This window comes from Rattus norvegicus, chromosome 1, assembly GCF_021556685.1.
Source record: "Rattus norvegicus strain SHRSP/BbbUtx chromosome 1, alternate assembly SHRSP_T2T, whole genome shotgun sequence".
Classification (NCBI taxonomy): domain Eukaryota; kingdom Metazoa; phylum Chordata; class Mammalia; order Rodentia; family Muridae; genus Rattus; species Rattus norvegicus.
The window spans coordinates 2,614,142-2,634,998 of NC_141534.1; the positions used below are offsets into that span (position 1 = coordinate 2,614,142).

The 20,857-nt window shown below is 43.4% G+C and overlaps 1 protein-coding gene, 1 long non-coding RNA gene and 1 other non-coding gene across 4 annotated transcripts in view; 2 read left to right on the forward strand and 1 right to left on the reverse strand.

Annotated features, from left to right (window-relative positions):
* LOC134482572 (uncharacterized) overlaps positions 1–17,645 on the forward strand; it is a 59,461-nt gene extending 41,816 nt beyond the window's left edge. The window contains exon 2 of the long non-coding RNA XR_015648948.1: positions 12,989–17,645. This is a non-coding gene — a long non-coding RNA (uncharacterized LOC134482572). The remainder of the gene's footprint in view (positions 1–12,988) is intronic.
* Positions 8,018–20,857, reverse strand: part of Raet1ll1 (retinoic acid early transcript 1L like 1) — a 40,630-nt gene continuing 27,790 nt past the window's right edge. The window contains 6 exon segments of one of the 2 annotated variants that reach the window (NM_001161691.1): positions 8,298–8,364; positions 9,016–9,157; positions 9,743–9,895; positions 10,455–10,718; positions 10,981–11,241; positions 13,143–13,458. In NM_001161691.1, the coding sequence (NP_001155163.1) occupies positions 8,298–8,364; positions 9,016–9,157; positions 9,743–9,895; positions 10,455–10,718; positions 10,981–11,241; positions 13,143–13,458 (1,203 nt within the window). 2 annotated transcript variants of the gene reach the window in all.
* LOC120100384 (small nucleolar RNA SNORA32) lies at positions 12,391–12,512 on the forward strand. Its single transcript, XR_015655772.1, has one exon. It is a non-coding gene; the product is annotated as a small nucleolar RNA SNORA32 (small nucleolar RNA).

Below are 20,857 nucleotides of genomic sequence, written 5' to 3' on the forward strand. Positions count from 1 at the left end.
CCCTCCCTCCCTCTCTCATAGCTCGGTTCTGCACACACTGCATTCTCTTGCACACTCTGCTTTTTTTTTATTACGGTTTTCTTTTCTCAAACTCCCACACTCATGCACACCTCTGTTCATTACCCTTTCACTCTCACACACAATCTTCATACACACCTCACACATATCTCACACACACCACATGCACTCTCCTTTCACTCTCACACTCTTCATACACACCTCACACATATCTCACACACACCACACGCACTCTCCTTTCACTCATACACACAATCTTCATACACACCTCACATTCCCTCATTCACTCTTCAATTCTCTCTTCAGTCACTCTTCACATGCTCTTCTCATGCTCTCTCACTCGCTCTCACCCTTGTTCTCAGACTTGCTCTCTCATTCACTCCCTCATGCTCTCTCTCATGCTCTCTTCACATGTTCTCTCTCATTCACTCCAGTCTTTCTCTTGCCCCAGTCTTTTATTGATAATTCAAAAGCAGGTAGAAAAAAGACATTGTACAATCATTGCCAAATCAAATTCAAAAGAATAGCCAAATGTCACATAGAACTAAGAATTACAAATGTTCCCCAAAGTTTCAAGCTTCCCCTATTCCCAGGCCTGTGGGCAAAATAATAATAATTGCAAACTTATCATTATTTAAACTTTAACTTTTGACTTATTATACTTCAGACCCCAAAGCTCTGAGGTCAGCTACTTGCCTTTTCCTGTGAATTTCTACTGATAAATGACATAGGCAAAGCTGCCAGAAAGAATCAAGTTAACCCTTAACTCAGTGGTTCTGCTAACTTTCTGTTCCTTGCACACAATTACTCTCGTAAGAGTCCCAGTATTTTGACTTACTTTACTAGTATATAATTTTATATATTCTATACTTCTGTATCAAGGAACAACTCTCAAATGTTATGTAAACTTATTTCCTAACTTCAATAACTTTTTCCCTTCTTACGGTCCCAATGTTGACTGTGATTCATTTTTCTAATAATTTCTTTAAAGTTTCTTTGCAAGTCAAGTATTAATCTGAAAGTACTATTGTGCAGTTATTACGTTGTTTCCGAGATGAGAACACAGGGCATCCACCTGGGCCATTAGGACTGTGCTGTGCTATGCCCCTATGCCTCAATTTCCAATTGTTTAAGAATCATAACATCAAGGAACATCTAGTTTCACAGAATTCACCAGAGCAGAAGGAGAAAGAAGTAGGAAAGTCAGATATAATAGAATAATTATGCATACCAAGGCCAACTGAAAGGCAGTCAGCCACAAATGAAATCTATACAGCCGTTGTCCAGGACTAAGGATAGGAGAAATGGGAACAACCAGTTTTTACAAAGAGCTGCTGTGGGCTACTGAGATGTTTCCATCCCTGCTACTGCAGGCAGCTTCTTTTTTCAGATGGCGCGTCCTCTGGAGGGATCTGTATCCTGCTTCTTAGGGTCCCAGATGCCACCCTACTTTACAAGGAGCTGCTGTGGGCTTCTGAGATGTCTCCATCCCGGCCTACTGCTGGCTGTCCCTGTTATCATTTCTTCTTCCCCTAAATGTAAAAATTAAGAAATATGATGTCTCTTTGGAGATTGTTATATTTCTGTATGAACTTCCTAGTTTTCTCCTATGGAAAGTATTTTTAGGAACTTAATAGCTATTGCATACAGTCTCTGGGCCACTGTGGTTACCATGAACTTTATGATAATTTTCCTTCTAATCCCTGGACACTGGATGCCTCCCCTTCAACTTCTGTCCTCTGTCCCCAGGTGTTTTACTCATTTCGCTAAGTTGATTTCTAAGTATTCAATTCTTCTTACTGTTACTGACCGGGAAGCAGTCCTTTAAATTATGTTTCCCATCATACTTAATGTATGTACGTACACCGGATTTTTTGTTTGCTGATTTTTTAAAAATTTTACACTGTTGTACTTGATTACTCCTAAGTTCTTATTTTGTTTGTTTTGTTTTGCACGCTGGGTGCTCAGTACCTGCACAGGCCTACATCATGCTACATACTTATGGTTTTAAAGCCACATCATTGATTTGGAATTAACTGAAGGTTCCCTGCGCCTTCCTTCTCCATACTTGAATCCTTCACTTTTATCCCGAGATTGTTCCATGTTCTTTAATAGTTTGGACTAACGATGTCTTAAGGTCATGTTCTCCTGAGCCCCTGAGGACGGCTGGGACAATCAGCATTACGGAAGAGCCTGGGCCTGTGAGATGGAAGGTTTCCTCACAGCTTGATGATGTAGCTTGTGTGAAGCATTTAGACCTCTGCTCTTTGGTCCTACCCTCTGTAAAAATAAGTGTATTCATAAAGTCATTGTTTTTGATAGCTGAGTACTATTCCATTGTGTAGATGTATCACTTTTTGTGTATCCATTCCTCTGTTGAAGGGCATCTGGGTTCTTTCCAGCTTCTGGCTATTATAAATAAGGCTGCTATGAACATAGTGGAGCATGTGTCTTTGTTATATGTTGGGGCATCTTTTGGGTATATGCCCAAGAGAGGTATAGCTGGGTCCTCAGGTAGTTCAATGTCCAATTTTCTGAAGAACCCCTAGACTGATTTCTAGAATGGTTGTACCAGTCTGCAATCCTACCAACAATGGAGGAGTGTTCTTCTTTCTCCACAACCTTGTCAGCATCTGCTGTTGCCGGAGTTTTTGATCTTAGCCATTCTCACTGGTGTGAGGTGAAATCTCAGGGTTGTTTTGATTTGCATTTCCCTTATGACTAAAGATGTTGAACATTACTTTACAGGATTCTCGATCTAAAACAATGACTTTATGAAATTCATAGGCAAATGGATGGAACTGGAAAATATCATCCTGAATGAGGTAACCCAATCACAGAAAAACACACATGGTATGCACTCATTGATAAGTGGATATTAGCCCAAATGTTCAAATTATCCTAGATGCGTAGAACACATGAAACTCAAGAAGGATGACCAAAATGCAAATGTTTCACTTCTTCTTTAGAAGGGGAACAAGAATACCCTTTGGAGCGAATAGGGAGGCAAAGTTTAGAACAGAGGCAGAAGGAACGCCCATTCAGAGCCTGCCCCACATGTGGCCCATACATATACAGCCACCAAACTAGATAAGATGGATGAAGCAAAGAAGTGCAGGCCGTCAGGAGCCGGATGTAGATCTCTCCTGAGAGACACAGCCAGAATATGGCAAATACATAGGTGAATTCCAGCAGCAAACCACTGAACTGAGAACGGGACCCCCGCTGAAAGAATCAGAGAAAGGGCTGAAAGAGCTTGAAGGGACTTGATACCCCATATGAACAACAATGCCAACCAACCAGGGCCTCCAGGGACTAAGCCACTACCCAAAGACTATACAGGGGCTGACTCTGGGCTCCAACTGCATATGGAGCAATGAATAGCCTAGTAAGGGCACCAATGGAAGGGGAAGCCCTTGTTCCTGCCAAGACTGAACCCCCAGTGAATGTGATTGTTAGGGGGAAGGCGGTAATGGGAGGAGGATGGGGAGGGGAACACCCATATAGAAGGGGAGGGAGAGGGGTTAGGGGGATGTTGGCCGGGAAAACGGGAAAGGGAATAATAATTGTAATGTAAATAAGAAATACCCAATTTAATAAAGATGGAGGAAAAAATGATGACTTCTTGAAATTTTTAGACAAATGAATGGAACTAGAAAATACCATCCTGAGTGAGGGAACCCAGACCCAAAAAGACACACATGGTATGTACTCACCTGAGAAGTGGATATTAGCCCAAAAACTTGGAATACCCAAGTTACAATTCACAAATTCATATGGAGCTAAACAGGAAGCAAGACCAAAATGCAGATGCTTCAATCCTAGTTAGAAAATGGAACAAAATAATCGATTGAGGAGGGAGGAACCTCAGAGAGAGAGGAGGAAAAAAAAAAGGTCAAGGAGGATTAGGTATGTGAAGAGATAGGAGAGAAGTTCAGAGGGTCAGAGAAAGGAATAGAAATATGAGGCTGTCTGCGGTGTGGGACAGGCAGAGACCACTAGAAAGTTCCAGACACCAGGGAAGCTAGAGGTTCCTAATGCTAGACCTCCTAATGTGGTTGACATTAGTTGACATACACAACAGAGAGGAGACAGAACCTGAAGAGACCCCTGGAGTAGATAGATAAGGTCCCAGTTGAGGGATGGGGCCTCCCACCCATCTCAAGATTTTGAACCCAGAATTGTTCCTGCCTAAAGAAAATGCAGGGACAAAAATGTGGAGCAGAGAGTGAGGGAAAAGCCATCCAGAGACCACCCCACCTTGGGATCCATCCCAAACCCATACATTATTACTGATGCCAAGGAGTGCTTCCTGACAGGGGTGAATTTCAGTAGATAAAAATGAGTCATTTTGCATTCTTCTGCATCCCAAAGACCAATTGATCCACCACCATTTGTTGAAAATGCTTTGTTTTTCCCACTGGATGGTTTTGGCTTCTTCTTCAAAATCAAGTGACCATAGAAGGGTGAGTTTATTTCAGTGTCTTCAATTCTATTCCATAGATCTACCTGCCTGTCTTTGTACCAATACCATACAGGCTTTATCACTATTGCTCTGAAATATGTTTTGAGGTCAGGGATGGTGATCCCCCAAAAGTTCTGATGTTGTTGAGAATAGTTTTTGATATCCTGGGTTTTTTGTTATCCCATGTTTACTGTCACCGTCCAGGAGATTCTTACCTAGGCCAGCAGATGTCACTCTTCGATTTCACATTCTAGCAGACCCAGGAGATGAATGCAAGCCTCTGAGTGGCCATTCATCTTTGAATTGAACAGTGGTCACATTGCTGATTTGAAAATGACATCACATATTACTGAGTGGTCTGGTTTTTAGGCCATTCCTTGATTCATGAAACAGATAAATGTTTAAAGAGTATTTTTGCCAGGCAGTGGACGGGTCAGGCTTTGCTCCCAGCACTAGAGAAGCAGAGGGATGCTAATCTCTGCCTTCACAGCCACTATTCTGTACATGAGTTCCAGGACAACCAGGGCTACCAAGAGAAAACATGTCTAAAAAATAAAATAAATAAGGAATGTTTACAGTGCATGGGTAAAGGGCACGCCAGAACTGAATGATCTTTCCAGAGAGGGTGACTCATCATCAGGACTGTGTGCTTGTCAGCTCCATGTCAAACAAACAAACAATCTATCAATTCACTCTGACATACAGACAGAAGTACACAGAATCTGAACAGACAACTTCACCTTTCCCCTGTTGAATCTTTAGAAGGAAGCCTGTCATCACTGTATGTGACCTGATCCCTCCCAGACACTGACACGTGAACTTTCAGAATGCCTCACATGTTTCTGTGGCTTGTGCTGTCTAGCAATCCTCCTGGGCCCCTGTTGGAGATATTCACTTGGTACCAAGGAATAACATGGGAAGAGAATTGGCCTCATCCCCTCAGAAGGTCCATATTTCAGTGAACTCCCTCCAGACATGACTCAGACTCCCAGAAGTTAGTACTCAGTTTCTTCAAGGGGACCATGTGTCTGTCTACCACTGGAGCCTCTGCTTGACTCACTGTCTTTCAGTGTATGTGCATGGAGTCTTTTTCCATGGTACCTTCACCTGCTGCTATAATATTTTACAGTTGTTTCTCTATCAGGCATCTCAGTTGGGTGTGGTCTCTCCCTACAACTTAGTGCACACTTCCTCTGAGTCTCCCAGACTCCAATCATGAGCTTCAGATACTCATTGAGACTAATTGTGGGCTCTGGTCTCTGTGATTTCCTTAACTTTACCTTTCCACATTAGTGCCACTTCCTGCAGAAACACAATTATCAGATATAGAAAGTGCTCCGTGAGCTTCCAAAAATGTCTCTGTGGCTACAGAGTTGTCACCCTGAATTAGAAGGCTCCTGGCTCTGTGCCCTCCTGCTTGTTGACATCCACTGAAGGGGGAGTCGTCAGAACATATAGGTGGGTTCTAGCTGTAATATCAGGTTGCAAAGATTTTCAAGGTAATGACTTCCACTGTTGCAGTCACTTCATTCTTGTGTATTTGCTAAAGGCCTGGCTTAGCAGAAGCTGTGCAAGACAGCTCCTCAGTTGTTCTACCCAGTTGAGATAGGACTACGTTTTTCCCTGTGGTTTTAAAACTGGCTGGTCATTTTGCACATATTAAAATCTGTTCTAATTTTCTCATCAGGAGTCACTACCTGTGTTGAGGTGAGCTCTGCAATGAAACAGCTTTGGAGAAGTCACCCCAGATCCTATAATTAACCTCTCACTAGACTCCTGTTAGCAACCCCAAAGAAAACTCAGTGGAGCTTCAAAATGTCTGCACAATTTGTACTTTGATCTGTCATTAAGTTCTATTTCTGGTGTGTGTTTGTGTGTGTGTGTGTGTGTGTGTGTGTGTGTTCAAATATGTTGTTCTTGGAGGATAACTTACCCCGTTTGTGTCTCAGGGGACTTTCCTAATTTTTCCCTTTCCTTAAACTAAGGTCTTAATCAGGTCTTGAGGAGTCATGGCTTAGCCAGAAAGCCATGATTGACAACAGGACCAGTTATGGAGTCTCCAATGAAAGCCATAAGTAGAAAATTGGATGCAGGGTCCAAGGTTGGCCTAGACCCGGCTCCCCATCACCATGTGAGTTACATCACCAGCTCACCCACTAGAGTATAGACAGTTTGTCTTCTAGGTTCTGGCTTGCTCCACTCCACTACCACTGATGCTTTCCTCGGTGGTCACTTCTTGGCACTGGCATTTCCAAAGAGCTAGAGTCTTCTGCTCTAGCCACACTTTTAGTAGTGTCCTGTGAAGGGCTTTATTCATGGACTCCAATTCTGTCGCACAGTGCCAAGCCTCAGCTCTTCTCCATGACCCTTTCACATCTACAAAACCAGGAACACCAGGCTAGCTCTTACACTGACTTGTTCAGGTACCTCACAAGCTCCAATCTGGCTGGGTCTTGAACACAGCTTGTGTACTGACTCTCAGGAATCCCTTTCCAGATGATCTCACTTCAGTGGTGCTGCTCTCTCCTGATGACTGTTAAGTTCTCAGCTCCAGCTGAAGAGCATTGAGTATCCCAACAAAACAAAGGTTCCACTAAAGTAGTTCTGGACTCTTGTTAATCACAGCCAATTCTTCAGCCCCAGCAACATAGAGCCATCCGTTCTTAATGCAAATGACTTGGTAGCATTTGCTTCCCTGAACATCACAAGTCAGGCCTCCGTTGTCTGCACTGCTTTCAACATGCCTGTCATCTAAGGTCCTAAAGAATGGACCAGGTACCTCTTATCACTCAATGGCTTTTCTAGCCAAGAGGTCCAACGGCTTTCTAGAAACCTCCCCAAAACACATGCCAGGTCTGCTACAACAAAACCACACACTATCTTGGTACCAATTTGTCTTAATGATGTTTACTTTTGCTGTGGTGAAACATCATGACCAAAGGGACTTGAGAAGGAAAGAGTTTATGTGGCTTACACTTCCAAATCACTGTTTGTCCTTTGAAAGAAGTCAGGACAGGATTCGAAAAGGGCAGGGACTTGGAGGCAGGAGCTGATGCAGAGGCCATGCATGGGTGCTGTTTACTAGATTTCTCCTCATGGCTTGCTCAGCCATACAGTCTCATACACAAGCCATCAGCCTTATAGGAAAGGATCACCGAAATGGGCTGTGAGCTGCATGTGATTACTGTGAAGAAAATGCCCTACAGGGTTCCCTCCAGCCTAATCTGAAGGAAGCATTTTAAAACCGAGTTTCTCTCCTCTCATACCGCTTTATAATATGTCAAACTCACATAAAACTGTGAAGCACATACCTTATATTTACAGGTTTCATTAGATATGGCGGTATTACTTGGCATTTCTCTTAGAGCAACTGTGAGCCCCTCTGACCAAACCTTTAGCTCCAATGCTACAAATGACGTCATAACTGGCCATTTCACTCCATGGTCATTTTACTGTGAGTGAATCTGAAACATTCAACTTTATCGTGAAGTTTGGTTAAGGCCTTCCCCTGTATTGAATAATATTAAGGCCATATTTTCTTTTTAAGAAATTTATTAATCTGAAGAGATGGCTGGGCAGTTAAGAGAACTGCTCACTCTCCAGAGGTCCTGAGTTCAACTCTCAGCAACACATAGTGGTTCAGAGCGATCTGTGATGGGATCTGATGCCCTCTTCTGGTGTGTGTGAAGACAGAGACAGTGTACTCATATACATAAACAAAATAAAAATCATTTTTAAAGGAAAAATTCATTTATCGTTTGGCGTGAAGGCTCAGTAGTTAAGATCCCTTGCTGTTCTTGGAGATGTCCTCGGTTCAGCTCCCAGTACTTGAAAACATCTGTAACTCCAGTTCCACAGATTCTGATGCCCTCCTTGGGCCTCTGCAAGTACCAGGTACACATGTTACAGACAGACAGACAGACAGGCAAAACACTGATACACAGTAAGAGTAAAACATACACAAACATCTAACAATGTATTTCACATAAGTAATGCATCACAGTTGGATTAACTATGATGTGTTCATATATGTGTGTAAGATAATCTGGTGACGACAACCCTTTAATCACCTCTCATGTCCCTTACCCAGTTCCTGCATAGGTTTCCTCTTCCAAATGCCCCCTCTACTTTCAAGGGAAGTTTCTTTAAATTAAAAAGTAATAATAATTGATAAAAAGACTTAATTTGAACTTACTAATAGGAGTGTGGGCAAGGAGTTATTTGCAGGAATACGGGCTCCTTAGTAGTGACCACACCAATAAACACAATAAGCTCTGGCATCATTAAATGCAGAAAAATTCTCAGTGAGTGAGGAAGCTTATGAGGCCCTGTGGCTCCATGAAGGGATGGTTGACAGGCCTGCTCTTGTGCAGGGATCATGCAATTTCTCAGAATTCCTGAGCTCAAAGACACAGCAGTGAGGTCATGCCTGGGAACTGTGTTCTCCTGCACCTATTCTTCCCTATGTTATAAGGTATTCCCTGAATCTTGGATGGGATAATTTGGATGTTTGGTTGAGTAAATGCTTTTACCCCAATGTCTTGGGATCTTCCTCCTGGGACAACATTTTGGTTCTCTGGTTGGGAACCTCTCCTTTTGTCTCCTCTAGCCCCTCATTCCTCTGTGGCTTGTGCCAGTTGATGCAGTAGTCCTTGAGCAGCTGAAGTTCTCTACCTAGGGAGGTTTGAAGTGAGAGACACACTTTGATTGTGAAAGTAATACATCCTTGATCCCAGCACAGAAGTCTGGAAGTCACTTCTTAGCTTGTACCCTGATATGTCATGACCCCTGACTAACAAAGATGGTTTAGAGATCCAGGTCACCAATCCTCTTCTCAGACAGACCCATTTCTGGGGTCAACAGCCATTACTGCATGTAGCATAAAGGGAAGTAAGACAGAGAGAGTTCATGGGCAGTCCTAACTGGCTGTGTGGAAACAGCTTTCCAATTGTTCTGGGAATGAATGTAGAGTCAGTGTCCCTGCATGGGTCATGATATGAGTGCCTGCAAGTGAGGCGCTCACAAGCTTGTTTCATTCCATTCTCATGGTCTGAGCAGAAGGAAACTTATTGAACTGGAAATCAGTTTCCCAAAAGGTCAATGTTGGTTGCTGGTAAGATGGCTCAGTGGGTAAAGGCACTTGCTATGCAAGTATGAGGACCAGCATTCCCATCCCTAATACCCACTGAGACAACTATTGAAAGTCCCCTGACAAACAACACTACCAAGGACAGGATGAGACCCCAGCCTGCTCCTCACCTCCGTGGGGACAACACATCCTCTTCACACATATGCAAAGGAAAATAATAAAGATGATGGAAATGATGAGTCCTACAGGGATCAATACTTCCTTATAAGGAACCTGGCTGGTAGGTGGAGGCTGGGTGATATCTGGGGCCCTTGTTGTTGATCCTTAAAAAAAAAAACATAGGAAAGTTCTCCATAAAGTTAAATACACCCCTCCATTAGCACCTTCTCTCCCAAGGCAGTCAGAGGGACTCCCATGCCAGACCTATTTACAAAGTCCTGAGTAGACAGAGGAGTGGGAGTTGTATAAATGATGTCTCAGCAGAGTTTATTTCATTACAAAGGAAAGTTAATATCTATCAAACCATCCCAAAATTTGACAAATGAACTGTGGATATCACTGGATGTTGAGGAAATTGCTGGTGTATAACTGTGCCAGAGTAAGATGGTAAATCCTTTAAAAGGTGGTGGTGGAGCTGGTGGAAGGGCAGCTACCTGAGGATGAGAGGACGGGAAGTGTACAGTGATGCACACAGACTTAGGGCTCATTAGCAGGCCATGCAGAGCCTGGACCACTGGTTAACAGGGAGTGAGGAACACTGGGGTGTGAGATGAACTGAGGAATCCCTGTGGTCATCACTGTCTCAGGAACACTACCCAGAACTCACTCACTCAGTCTATGAAATGAGAAGAAGAGCCTTCTGACAATCCAGGTAATACCTACTTGTTCTTTCCTCGTGCTGATTTAAGAATTCATTGAATTTCGGACTGCATTCTACTATGAACAAATTCAGATGTTTCATTAATGTCTTATCATCTTTCCATTCTTTCATGATGTCCTCTGGTACAGGATTAATCAGTTTCCACTTCATAGTCTTTAGGTCCAAGATGAAGGAATAATTCTCACTGATGTTGAATACACAGGAAGCACCAATGATTTGTTCATGGCTGTGGTTAGAAAGCATGGTGACCCGTAAAGTGGGGTGACCTGCAAGTCACATACAACACCGTCATTCTTCCCTTCTGATCCATTCGTCACCTCCTCAAGATCAAGTCTTTCTCTACAAGCTTAGGTGTCAGTATCTTTTCCACACGACTTTCTCTTTTTATCCACTGTGTACCCTGGGCCTGCACAATACCACAAGCGCTCAGCTCCTTCACACAAAGACACTCACATCCCACTCCTGCATGTGCTCTGCCCCTCTTCTCTTGCCAACTATCTCTGCCTCTGTGCTCAGTCCCACACTTACCACTGGTCTTGGTAGTGTCCCCTTTGATTTCAGACACCTTGTCCCTTAAGTCCTGTTTACATCGGTCTATCCACTGGGTCAAACATGTCCACACTTCGGTGGCATTTGCCATCTTCTCCTGGTTACCCAAAGGCATGGTCTTGTTCACGTTATTAGAAGAAAGGAAAACATTTCCATCCATTGAACACTGTCCTTCATACCAGAGAGGTTCTGCTTTGGTAGGAGACCTGATGATCAAGTTGCAACTAAGAGAGTGTACATCTGTGAGAGAAACATGAAGGTGAGTTCCAAATTGGGAGCACAAAAAGCCATAGGACACATGTTCCTGTGACCCCAAGCATTCTTCTGAAGGGCAAAGGTCAGGAGGAGGTGACTCTATTCAAGAGGCCCACGATCTCTGCATCTTCTGTTCTGTGAGAACAGTCGCTGGGTCACATTGGTCGGACCCCTCCTCTCACCCCAATGCATACCATGTTATCAGCAGGATTATCTCAAAAGTACACTTATTGTCTACTATCATGTACTGAATATAAAGTATGTCAAATAACATCCATATTCCTGGGCATGAAAATCTATCTGAACACTCACGGGTAGGGAGGCAACATAGAACACATGGAAATTCAACATTGAACCTGGTGTTGAGGGAAGCTCCTGAGGCAATGCCCCAGTTGTCCTGGAGAGGGCAACTGCCAGCTGTGAGCTCAGTGCTCATCCCTGCTCCCACTGGGCTCTGTCACACAGCACTGTTGGCCTTCAGAGCTCAGCTTCCCCCACATTAAACCACACACCTATTCCATTCACAAGGAGAGATCTCTCTCTGTCTGTGATTGCTTGAAGCCCCAATCTCTCTCCTTAAGTCTTTGTTTCCCAGCATGCTTATGGCCCCTGATGTCCCAGACTTTCACTAACAGCTAAAGAGACACAATGCCTTACAGCTATTCTGTGAAGGAGACTACAAAAGGAAGCAAGCAAGACAGAGAAGCCTGGGCAAGTTTGCTGTCACATGCTTGTGGGAGCACTAGAATGTAAAATTCAATAATATTTCATTGTAGAAACCTTTAACAAGTTTGTAATATATTTACACTAGAAAATGCAAAATAAAATACAACATCGGCCCAAAAGAACACTACATACACCCCAACACACACACACACACACACACACACACACACACACAAACACACAAACACACAAACACACACACAGAGAGAGGCTATTTCATGACTTATTTGTTGGTCAACTACTCCTGAACAAATTCTTCCCAGGATGGCTTGATCTTTCTAGTGTCATTCCCTGAAGAAAACCGATTTTCTCTCTGCCAGCAGGTTGACCCGGGGAGAAGGGATTGTTGCAAATTCTATAGTTTAGGAAATGGTGTGAAATCCTGCCTTAAAAGAAAACAAGAACAAATGGTCATTACCAAGGCTTTTAGAATCCAGTTTCTCATTTGCTGTGGACATGACCATAAAGAAAAATTCCCATTAGGTTTTCCACATGCTACTTGTCTAGCAGTTAGCCTGTTGGGAACATTTTTAAAAATAAAATAAAAAAATAAATATAATAAAAATAAAATTAAAATTAAAAAAATAAAAATATTTAAATTAAATTAAAAAAAAAAAAAACAAGAACAAAGGGGTAAAACAGGTCACAACATGAGTGGTTGTGACTGCCTTGTCCCTGGAAGTTCCTATTCCGATCTGATGGAAAAATACCATGAAATGAAGGAAAGAAAGTTAGAGGACAAGACTTCACAGAATGGCTCTGGGCATGCTAAGAATACCAGGGGAAGGCAGTCTTCAGAGCAAAGTCCATGGGAACTGTCTGAGACATCCTGCCTGCAGGGTCTGGCACTTTGCCCATACAATCAGCCAGGTGGCTGAAAACTGTGAGCCTCACCACAGATTGACAGGGATCTTCCCTTCCTTCCTTATTTGTTCTACAGACCTGGGGTGGTTGTTCTACAAACTGTGCCAGGGCCTTAGAGTAACTGTTGATGCTCATCTTTCAGGCAGGAAGGAGGAACCATGTACAGGAGGAGCCTTTGAGAGAGCGGACAAGGGCGTCCCCTACCCTGTTTTTCAACAAACTTGCTTCCCTCCCGCCATCCCGACAACCTCCCCGCCCCCCACGACAGCCACTTCAGTCAGGACATTGCAACTCACCAGCGCACAGCGTAGACCCCAGACAGCTCAGAAAAACCAAAACGCATGAAGCTCCTGTGAATAGAGGATGCTCAGCGGCTGTATTCTCTGCCATACCCGCCATGAGCAACAGGTGTGACCTGAGCTGTGAGAAGCCGTGAGGATTCTGTGCCGCCCCGCAGAGGATCCCGCTCAGAGATTCACGAAAATGCCGGTCACCAACGCTGTAACTCCAGCAATTGTCAGGAACTTTGTAGCTTGCTTGTCCCTCCGTGAGGATCACAGCCACGCGGGAAGGCCGTCCGGCCAAACTGGGAGCCTGAACTCCACCCTCCATATGAGTAAGGATGCGCTGATTTCATTGTCCCGCCCACTTCTAAACCAATCAACCAACCAGCCCCTGTTGGTGGATCATTCCCCTCCCACTGTTTAGCATTCCTGGGCAGTTGCACGTGCACAGGAACACAACCAGTAGGTGGCGCTAAAGGTCGCAGATGGAATGACACTTGTGCAACCAATTAAATGTCCCAGGCTCAGGCAGTGCTCAGGCCCAGGGCAATTGGGTCCCTTTATCCTAAAGAGCTTCTGTCCTGAGTTAATCAGCCACACCCTTAGTCTCCCTCTCAAAGGCCTACCCCACAAGTGTTCCCCTCTATGCTGCTTTCAATATGCTTGGTCCAAAGGAAGTGATACTATTAGGAATTCTGGCCTTATGGGAGAAGGTGTGGCCATGTTGGAGAAAGTTTGTCCTGTGGGGGTGGCCTTTGGAGGTCTCCTCCTCTGTCCAGGCTCCATCCAGTGTGGAATGAGACCCTCCTAGCTCCCTGCAGAAAGGAGTTTTCTCCTAGCTGCCTCTTGATCACACTGTAGAACTTCTAACTCTCTAGCACCACATCTGCCTGCATGCTGCCAGGCTTACTGCCATGATGATAATGCACTGAACCTCTGAGACTGTAAGCCAGCCCCAATTAAATGTCTGCCTTTATGTAGACTTTTCACCTAAAGTGAGCCTAACCTGGGTACTGTCCTGTTGAGGGGCGAGAGAGAACTTCTATGACCTTATAGAGGGTGGAGTGCCCTTATGACAATGAGGGAAGTCTGGGGGGGGGATCTGTCTACTGGAGCTCCTTCGAAAGGGGCCTGAGCACTCTCCTGACTTAAAGGTTGACAAACAATACGAAGTATTACAAAGTTTCCAACATACACAGAGCCTACAAAAGGAAGTCCCCCCCAGGGAAAGATTTCTCTACACCTGAGTGGCAAAATAGTCAACAACTTCCATGTCTTAAAGAAAGAACCCTTCCTTCAAAGGGTAAAAGACTCTTTATTCTGGAGACAAATATGAAAGACCAGACCACCAGAGTGACCACAGATTTAGGTTACCCATATTTTTATGTGATATTTCTCTGTTTATGAACTTTCTGTTATGAAGAGACACGGAAGTCATAAATCAAAAATCTCTCAAATGAATCAGTAGAGACATGAGGAAGGGATCTTACAGCAATTGTATAGAAACACAACTGGCCCAGATCGTGTCTGACAAAATTCGTAGCTTTTGGGTTGGTGGAACTAGAGGGTCTCTTCATGTATTTTAAGGACATATCTAAAAGTCGCAAGAAAGTTAGGTCACAAAAGGACATAGACAGTAATTGGTTCTTAAGGGGACTGAAGATGGCCCTAGAAAATATGTCTCAGGACCTGGGCCCCTCAGCATCTCACATCACTGAGGATTGCTCAGTTAGCTTTCGTGGGTTCATGTCTGTCTAGGAACTCCTGTTCACACATGCAAGGCTTTTCTATCGTTTCTAGGCCAGGCCCAGCTATGTGTCTGTGTGTCTGATTTGTTATAGCTCTTCTCCCCCTACAGATGGGTGATGTGTGGTGTCTTTACATGATAATGTCCCTCAAAGGCTATAACTTAATGTGGCTGATAAGGAAGCAATGGAATATGCAAGCTTAGTTCAAATTTCTTTTAATTCATGATATGCAAGAAAATCTAACACATTGGATATGTTAAATTCGTGAAGAGAAAAGTAAATATCAATATTAATCAAACAATGCCACAATGATATTGAAGCTAGGTGTGAAATAACACATTAATGAGTGACAATACAACACTTGATAATATTAAGCAATTACGCCCAATTTGTTAAAGACAAAGCATGGGGACGTTTGCTGTGTCCAGGGTTTTATATCTCTAGGAAAGAAGAAGACTAAATTACAACTTAACAAAAGAAGGAAGCAGCCACCACCCAAAAACATCCAAATGACTATGAATTTCACAATAGACTGTGTTTACCGGTAAGAAAGATTTGTAGGATAAAGTAATTTCACCCTAACAGATTGCTAAAGGACTGTTAAAACAGAACAAAACAAAACAAGGAAACACAGAAGATTCTATAGGCTTGTGGAGGTAAATTTAAAACTGTATATTGGAAAAACCACAAAAAGAAACTTGTTTAATTGAATTTAGTTTGGCAAGATTATACCTTGATTTCTTGTGAGTTTGTCACGCATTCAACTTCACAACAATAGAGTCTTGTCACAGTCAACATTGAGAATCTGTTTTTGTCCGTATTTATTCATCAGAAGGGTCTAATATTTCGATGTTGTGACACAAAGTGATCTCCTAATTCAGGCCTGAGGACTGTACAGTTCACTTCCCAAACTATATTTGCAAACTGCCTTAAAGTATTTTGTATAAGTTTCTGTATTAGATTTGGCCACATTGATAGGAGTCTTGGACTGAGAGCTGCTCACTCATGAAGCTATGTAACAGACTAAACCACTCTCTGTTCTTCATGTCTGCTGTAACTGACTTTCTGAGTTTGCAATGGCCACCAGTAGAGGCCTAAAGCAATGAGGATCAAGGGCTGGGCTGACAGCAAGGATTTTAACCTTCACCTCCAGGTTGGCCGTGTCCCGGCATAGAGGACAGGGGCATAGCTCTAAAAGAACATGACAGCCTCAGAGAGGATGTGGGATCCCAGATTCAAGTTTTGGGTCATTTCACAGAGAAGTACCCTTCCAGAACAGGATTTCTGGATGAAACATAAAGACAATGGTTCACTGAAACTCTCCTACACCCCTGAAAGTAACCACTGTAAAGATACATCTGTCAACCACACAAGGAACCTGTGCTATTTACACGGTCTTACAGACCTGTCCAAGACAATAGCTACAGATAATATACACTTAAAAGTCTACCAGCTCCAACCAGGATTCTCACCAGGACCTGGTTCAACTGGGAGAACTGAAGATCCTGACTCCCTCCACACTCTAATTAATCCTTATCTGTGATCTTTATTATTCCTGATTCTAGGTCTATCACCCCTAGGATGTTTGGACACTATACCTTTCCTCCACACCCACCTCTCCTTAGATGAAGAGACCCTTGAATGTCAATAATGATTGGGACAGATGCCCATGGCTCTCACTGAAACAAGGAAAAGCATAGCTCACATCCTGGCTCCACATTGGCAGGACATTCTCCAGTTATTAAAGCAGGGTGTTCAATTTCTCTTACATTTCTCCCATAAGAGGCAAGGCCATGGGAGATGTCTGGACCAGCTCCTGTCAGGTCCTGCTCATCCCTCCAACTGTAGTCATGATAAGGCCTGCCCCTGAGGGATCCACTGAGGGAAGAGCTCTCCACCTGCAATCAATCAGGTTCCTGGGAGTGTTGTGGAGACAGTTACACATTCTTTCCGTGACAGTTCACTACTCGTTCTCACAGTCTATGTCTGTGGTGTCTTTAACTCTGTGGTGACTTTGGCTGGTCTCACTTAACCCTCCAGTCTGATGTGTGTCGTCTAGATTAGAAGTCACTGAGGTGGAATGAGTGCTGTGGCAGGGCTGTCCATCACCGCCATCTACACCAACACTACTGTCAGCCCCGAGGACCACTGGATCTCTGAGTGACCTCAGAGTCTGGACTTCAACCTCATGCAACAACCAACCTTCCCTTCTGCAAAATGTAGGTCAATCCCTTCTTAAGTTTTATGACCTTATGACCCTATGAGAGCTCAGCAACCCCACACAGGGCTCTCAATGCACTGTTCTCAGCAATACAGCCCTTCCAAAAGGAAGCCTTCTGCCTCATTTTCATGTCATGATCTGCCCATTGTCAGGGCAGCTATGCAGACTGAAAGAGTCTCTCCCTCAACCCCCCTAACCCTAACCCTAACCCTAACCCTAACCCTAACCCACAACCTTTAACCCGAACCCTAACCCTAATCCTTACCCGAACCCTAACTGTAACCTAGTCCTAACCCGAAATGGAACCCAGACCCTAGCCCTAACCCTAACCTAATCCTAACCCTAAACCGAACCCTACAGTGACTCTCATACCAGGGCTAAGTCTGGATATCTGTGGCTCCTGGCTTAGGACAGCCCTTAGGACAGAATGATCAGAATGATCAGAGCATTCAAGGGGTTGGCCTTGTGGGACCAACCTGTAATCCCAGTCCTCAGGAGCCTGAGGCAGAGGGATAACTAAATTCAGAGTCAGCCTGGCTTCATAGTCACATTGTCTCAAAAGAACAAACAAAGGATACAAAATAAAATCCATTCTTTTCACTTGGTTACTGTACTTTGCTATACTTTAGTGCCTATGGAAAGCATGATTCAAATGTTTGTCCTCTAATCTTGAAGTCACCTGGGTTTATGCAGGTAAAGGGGGTGAGTACCCACTGCATCATTGTCAGGTTATGCCAAACACAGGGTGGATTCAAAACACAGAGTTGTTCTATTTTAAATTGATCTAAAATTTCCCTATAAGCATAGGCTGATAAAAGGTTTGTACCAAATATTAGGAAATATATATCTTTTTCTAGTTATTTATTTCTTTATTTATCCCATTTTTTTAAATTGGGTATTTCTTATTTACATTTTAAATGTTATTGCCTTTTCCGGTTTCCTGACGCTCAGCACCATAGCCCCTCCCACCCCCCTTCTCTATGGGTGTTCCCTCCCCATCCACCCCCCTTATCACCCCCCTACAACAGTCCCCTACAATGGGGGTCTAACCTTGGCAGGACCAAGGGCTTCCCCTTCCACTGGTGCCCCAACAAGTCTATTCTCTGCTACATGTGCAGTTGGAGCACTGGGTCAGTCCATGTATAGTCTTTGGGTAGTGGTTTAGTCTCTGGAAGCTCTGGTTGGTTGGCATTGTGGGACATATATTTTTACGTCAATATAATTATTTTGGAATAACATTTATTGCTTAAAATCTTTTAAATCTACCTGGATGTTTGGTCAGACCTACAATACCAGTATGTGAGAAGCTGAGGCAGGAGGATTGCCATAACAGTTCAAGCCTGTTGTGGTTAATATACTAAGCTCAAGTCCAGCTTGGGAGCTAAGGAGAATCCTTTACCAAAAACCTAAAAGTGAAAGGTAAAAGGCCAGCCAAGAAACACACAGTATTTTTCTAGCCTTTCATATTTCCTGATGTTTTTCGTTTTCCTGATTTTTTAAAATGTTTTTCATTCACAATATTGTGTTGTACTTACAACTCAAGAAACATCTGACATCTTATTATACTAGAGTTTCCTGTGGCCAAAGGATCTACAATAAAGAATGACAGAGAAAAGGATTGTGAACTGAGCTCTGTGATCTGTGATGCGTGCGCTTGTCTGAGGAATGAAGGAGAGTGGGTAGTGGAGTTGTAACCCAGGAACACACTGTAATCCACACCCCTTTTGTCCTCTTGCTCTCCAAATTGACCTGCAGTCCTCATCACCATCTCTGTTGGGTGACTCTTTGACATTGCTTGAGACGAGTTCAGCAAAGGAAGCAAATGAATGGCTGACAGCATCTCAGAATTCTGTGCTGTTGACTTCGGACCAGACTGCTGGGAACCCAGAATGATGGCCGACAGAGCCTCCCACACCAGGGCATCAGAGTGCACTAGGTTGTTACTATCAGGGGCTTCCTCTTGCTCTGTTCCTTTCCTTTCTCATTCTTACCAGATAGCGCTGTGGAGATCAAAGTGGGCATGGCCCTAAAATTACTCCTCACTATGTAATAACAATGTCTTGCCCTGGGTGACTCCATTTTACCAACAGCACTTGGTTCCCTTCTGAGTGCAATGCAGACACTGAAGGACATGACACCTCACTTTAAACGCAGACACATGTCAGCCAAGTACCATCCATGATGCAGATATTGATAATTAACTTAATCCCAAAGCAAAAATATTCCTCCTACACATTTATGAAAATAGGTTTGAAGTCATGAACACATGTGCATCTCAAACCACAGAATCCATTTAGAAACAGAGGATAGTAACAGTCCTCAACTAGTGGTCAGTGCCATGTCAGGAACTACCAGTGGGCATGGCATAAGCATAGAAATGTCACATTGAGTGACCCATAATAATATAAACGCTCAGTCATATAGTGTTTTCCTGTCACAAGCATGAGGACCTGACTTCCCTCCCTAAAACTCATGTACACTGCTGTGGCACATGCTTGGAATACCAAGATGAGAGAGGAGAGAGAGAGAGAGAGAGATAGAGAGAGAGAGAGAGAGAGAGAGAGAGAGAGAGAGAGAGAGAGCGCTCTGGAGCTTCTTCCTCTGCCCTCATAGTTGAAGTGGTGAGTTCTAGTACACATTGACCAAAAACACACCCCACATAGTATCCTGAAGAGAGACGTCCAAAGGAAATATGTAGTCTGCATATATATATGAACGAACACACACACACATATGTATATACACACGTGAAACAAATAGACACTGTTCTCTCAGACATAGCTAGTGAATTTGCAAAAGACAATATTTCTGAGGGGCATATGGGAACTTTCAGTACTACATACGAGATATTACCTAGCCTTCTCTCTGGCCATTTTTATGTTTGTATTTAAATAAGAGAGACACCTCGTGTCTTCTTAGATAATAACTATCATAGAACCATTGTTCAACCACTGACCTGGGGTGCTAACACTGAGTAGAGCCGCATTCTAATTTTAGGAGATATCATGGGGAACTAAGACAGACTCTAAGTATTCGAATTTGGTGGTTATAAGACAGTATTTTCGTTGAGGTTTAGTATGTTGCTGTTGTAGTGTAATATTAATTCTGTACTAGAATGTCTGAGCCTATGACTGACTTCTCAGATTTATACTCTTTTGTTGTGCAAACTTTGTACCTTGATTTAAAACTATTGGTTAAATAAAATGGGCTACGGCCAATTACTGGAGGGATTAGAGATAGGTGGGTTTGGAGTGACATGGGAGGGAAAGAAGGAAGAAGAAAAAGGAAGAGAGAGAGGAAGCTGCCATGAGGGAAGACAGACAACAGTCTATGCTCAGGAGAAAGAGCAAGTGTCTGGGGTACATCACTGGAAATGTAGCCAAGTCAGCAGGTAGAAGAGTAGACTAGGGATAAACCTCCCGTAATTGTCAAAGCCAAATAAAATAACCTTAGTCTGAGTCTCACTTATCGGCTTGTCAGGGATGCACTTAAATTCAATGTACTACATATTTTGATTTTATTTTCCAGGAGGGAGAATATGATTTTTCATTGCCATCCTGAAAGATGAGCAGATCATGTTGTGGATAAATGATGCAGACCACTTTCTACTGGAAGGATTTTAGTCCTGGGAATAGGACATTGAGAGTCCACTCTGGGGTTACTTAGCTGTCAAAGGGTCACAAGATCTCAAACCTAAGAAGGGATTGACCTACATTTTGCAGAAGGGAAGGTTGGTTGTTGCATGAGGTTGAAGTCCA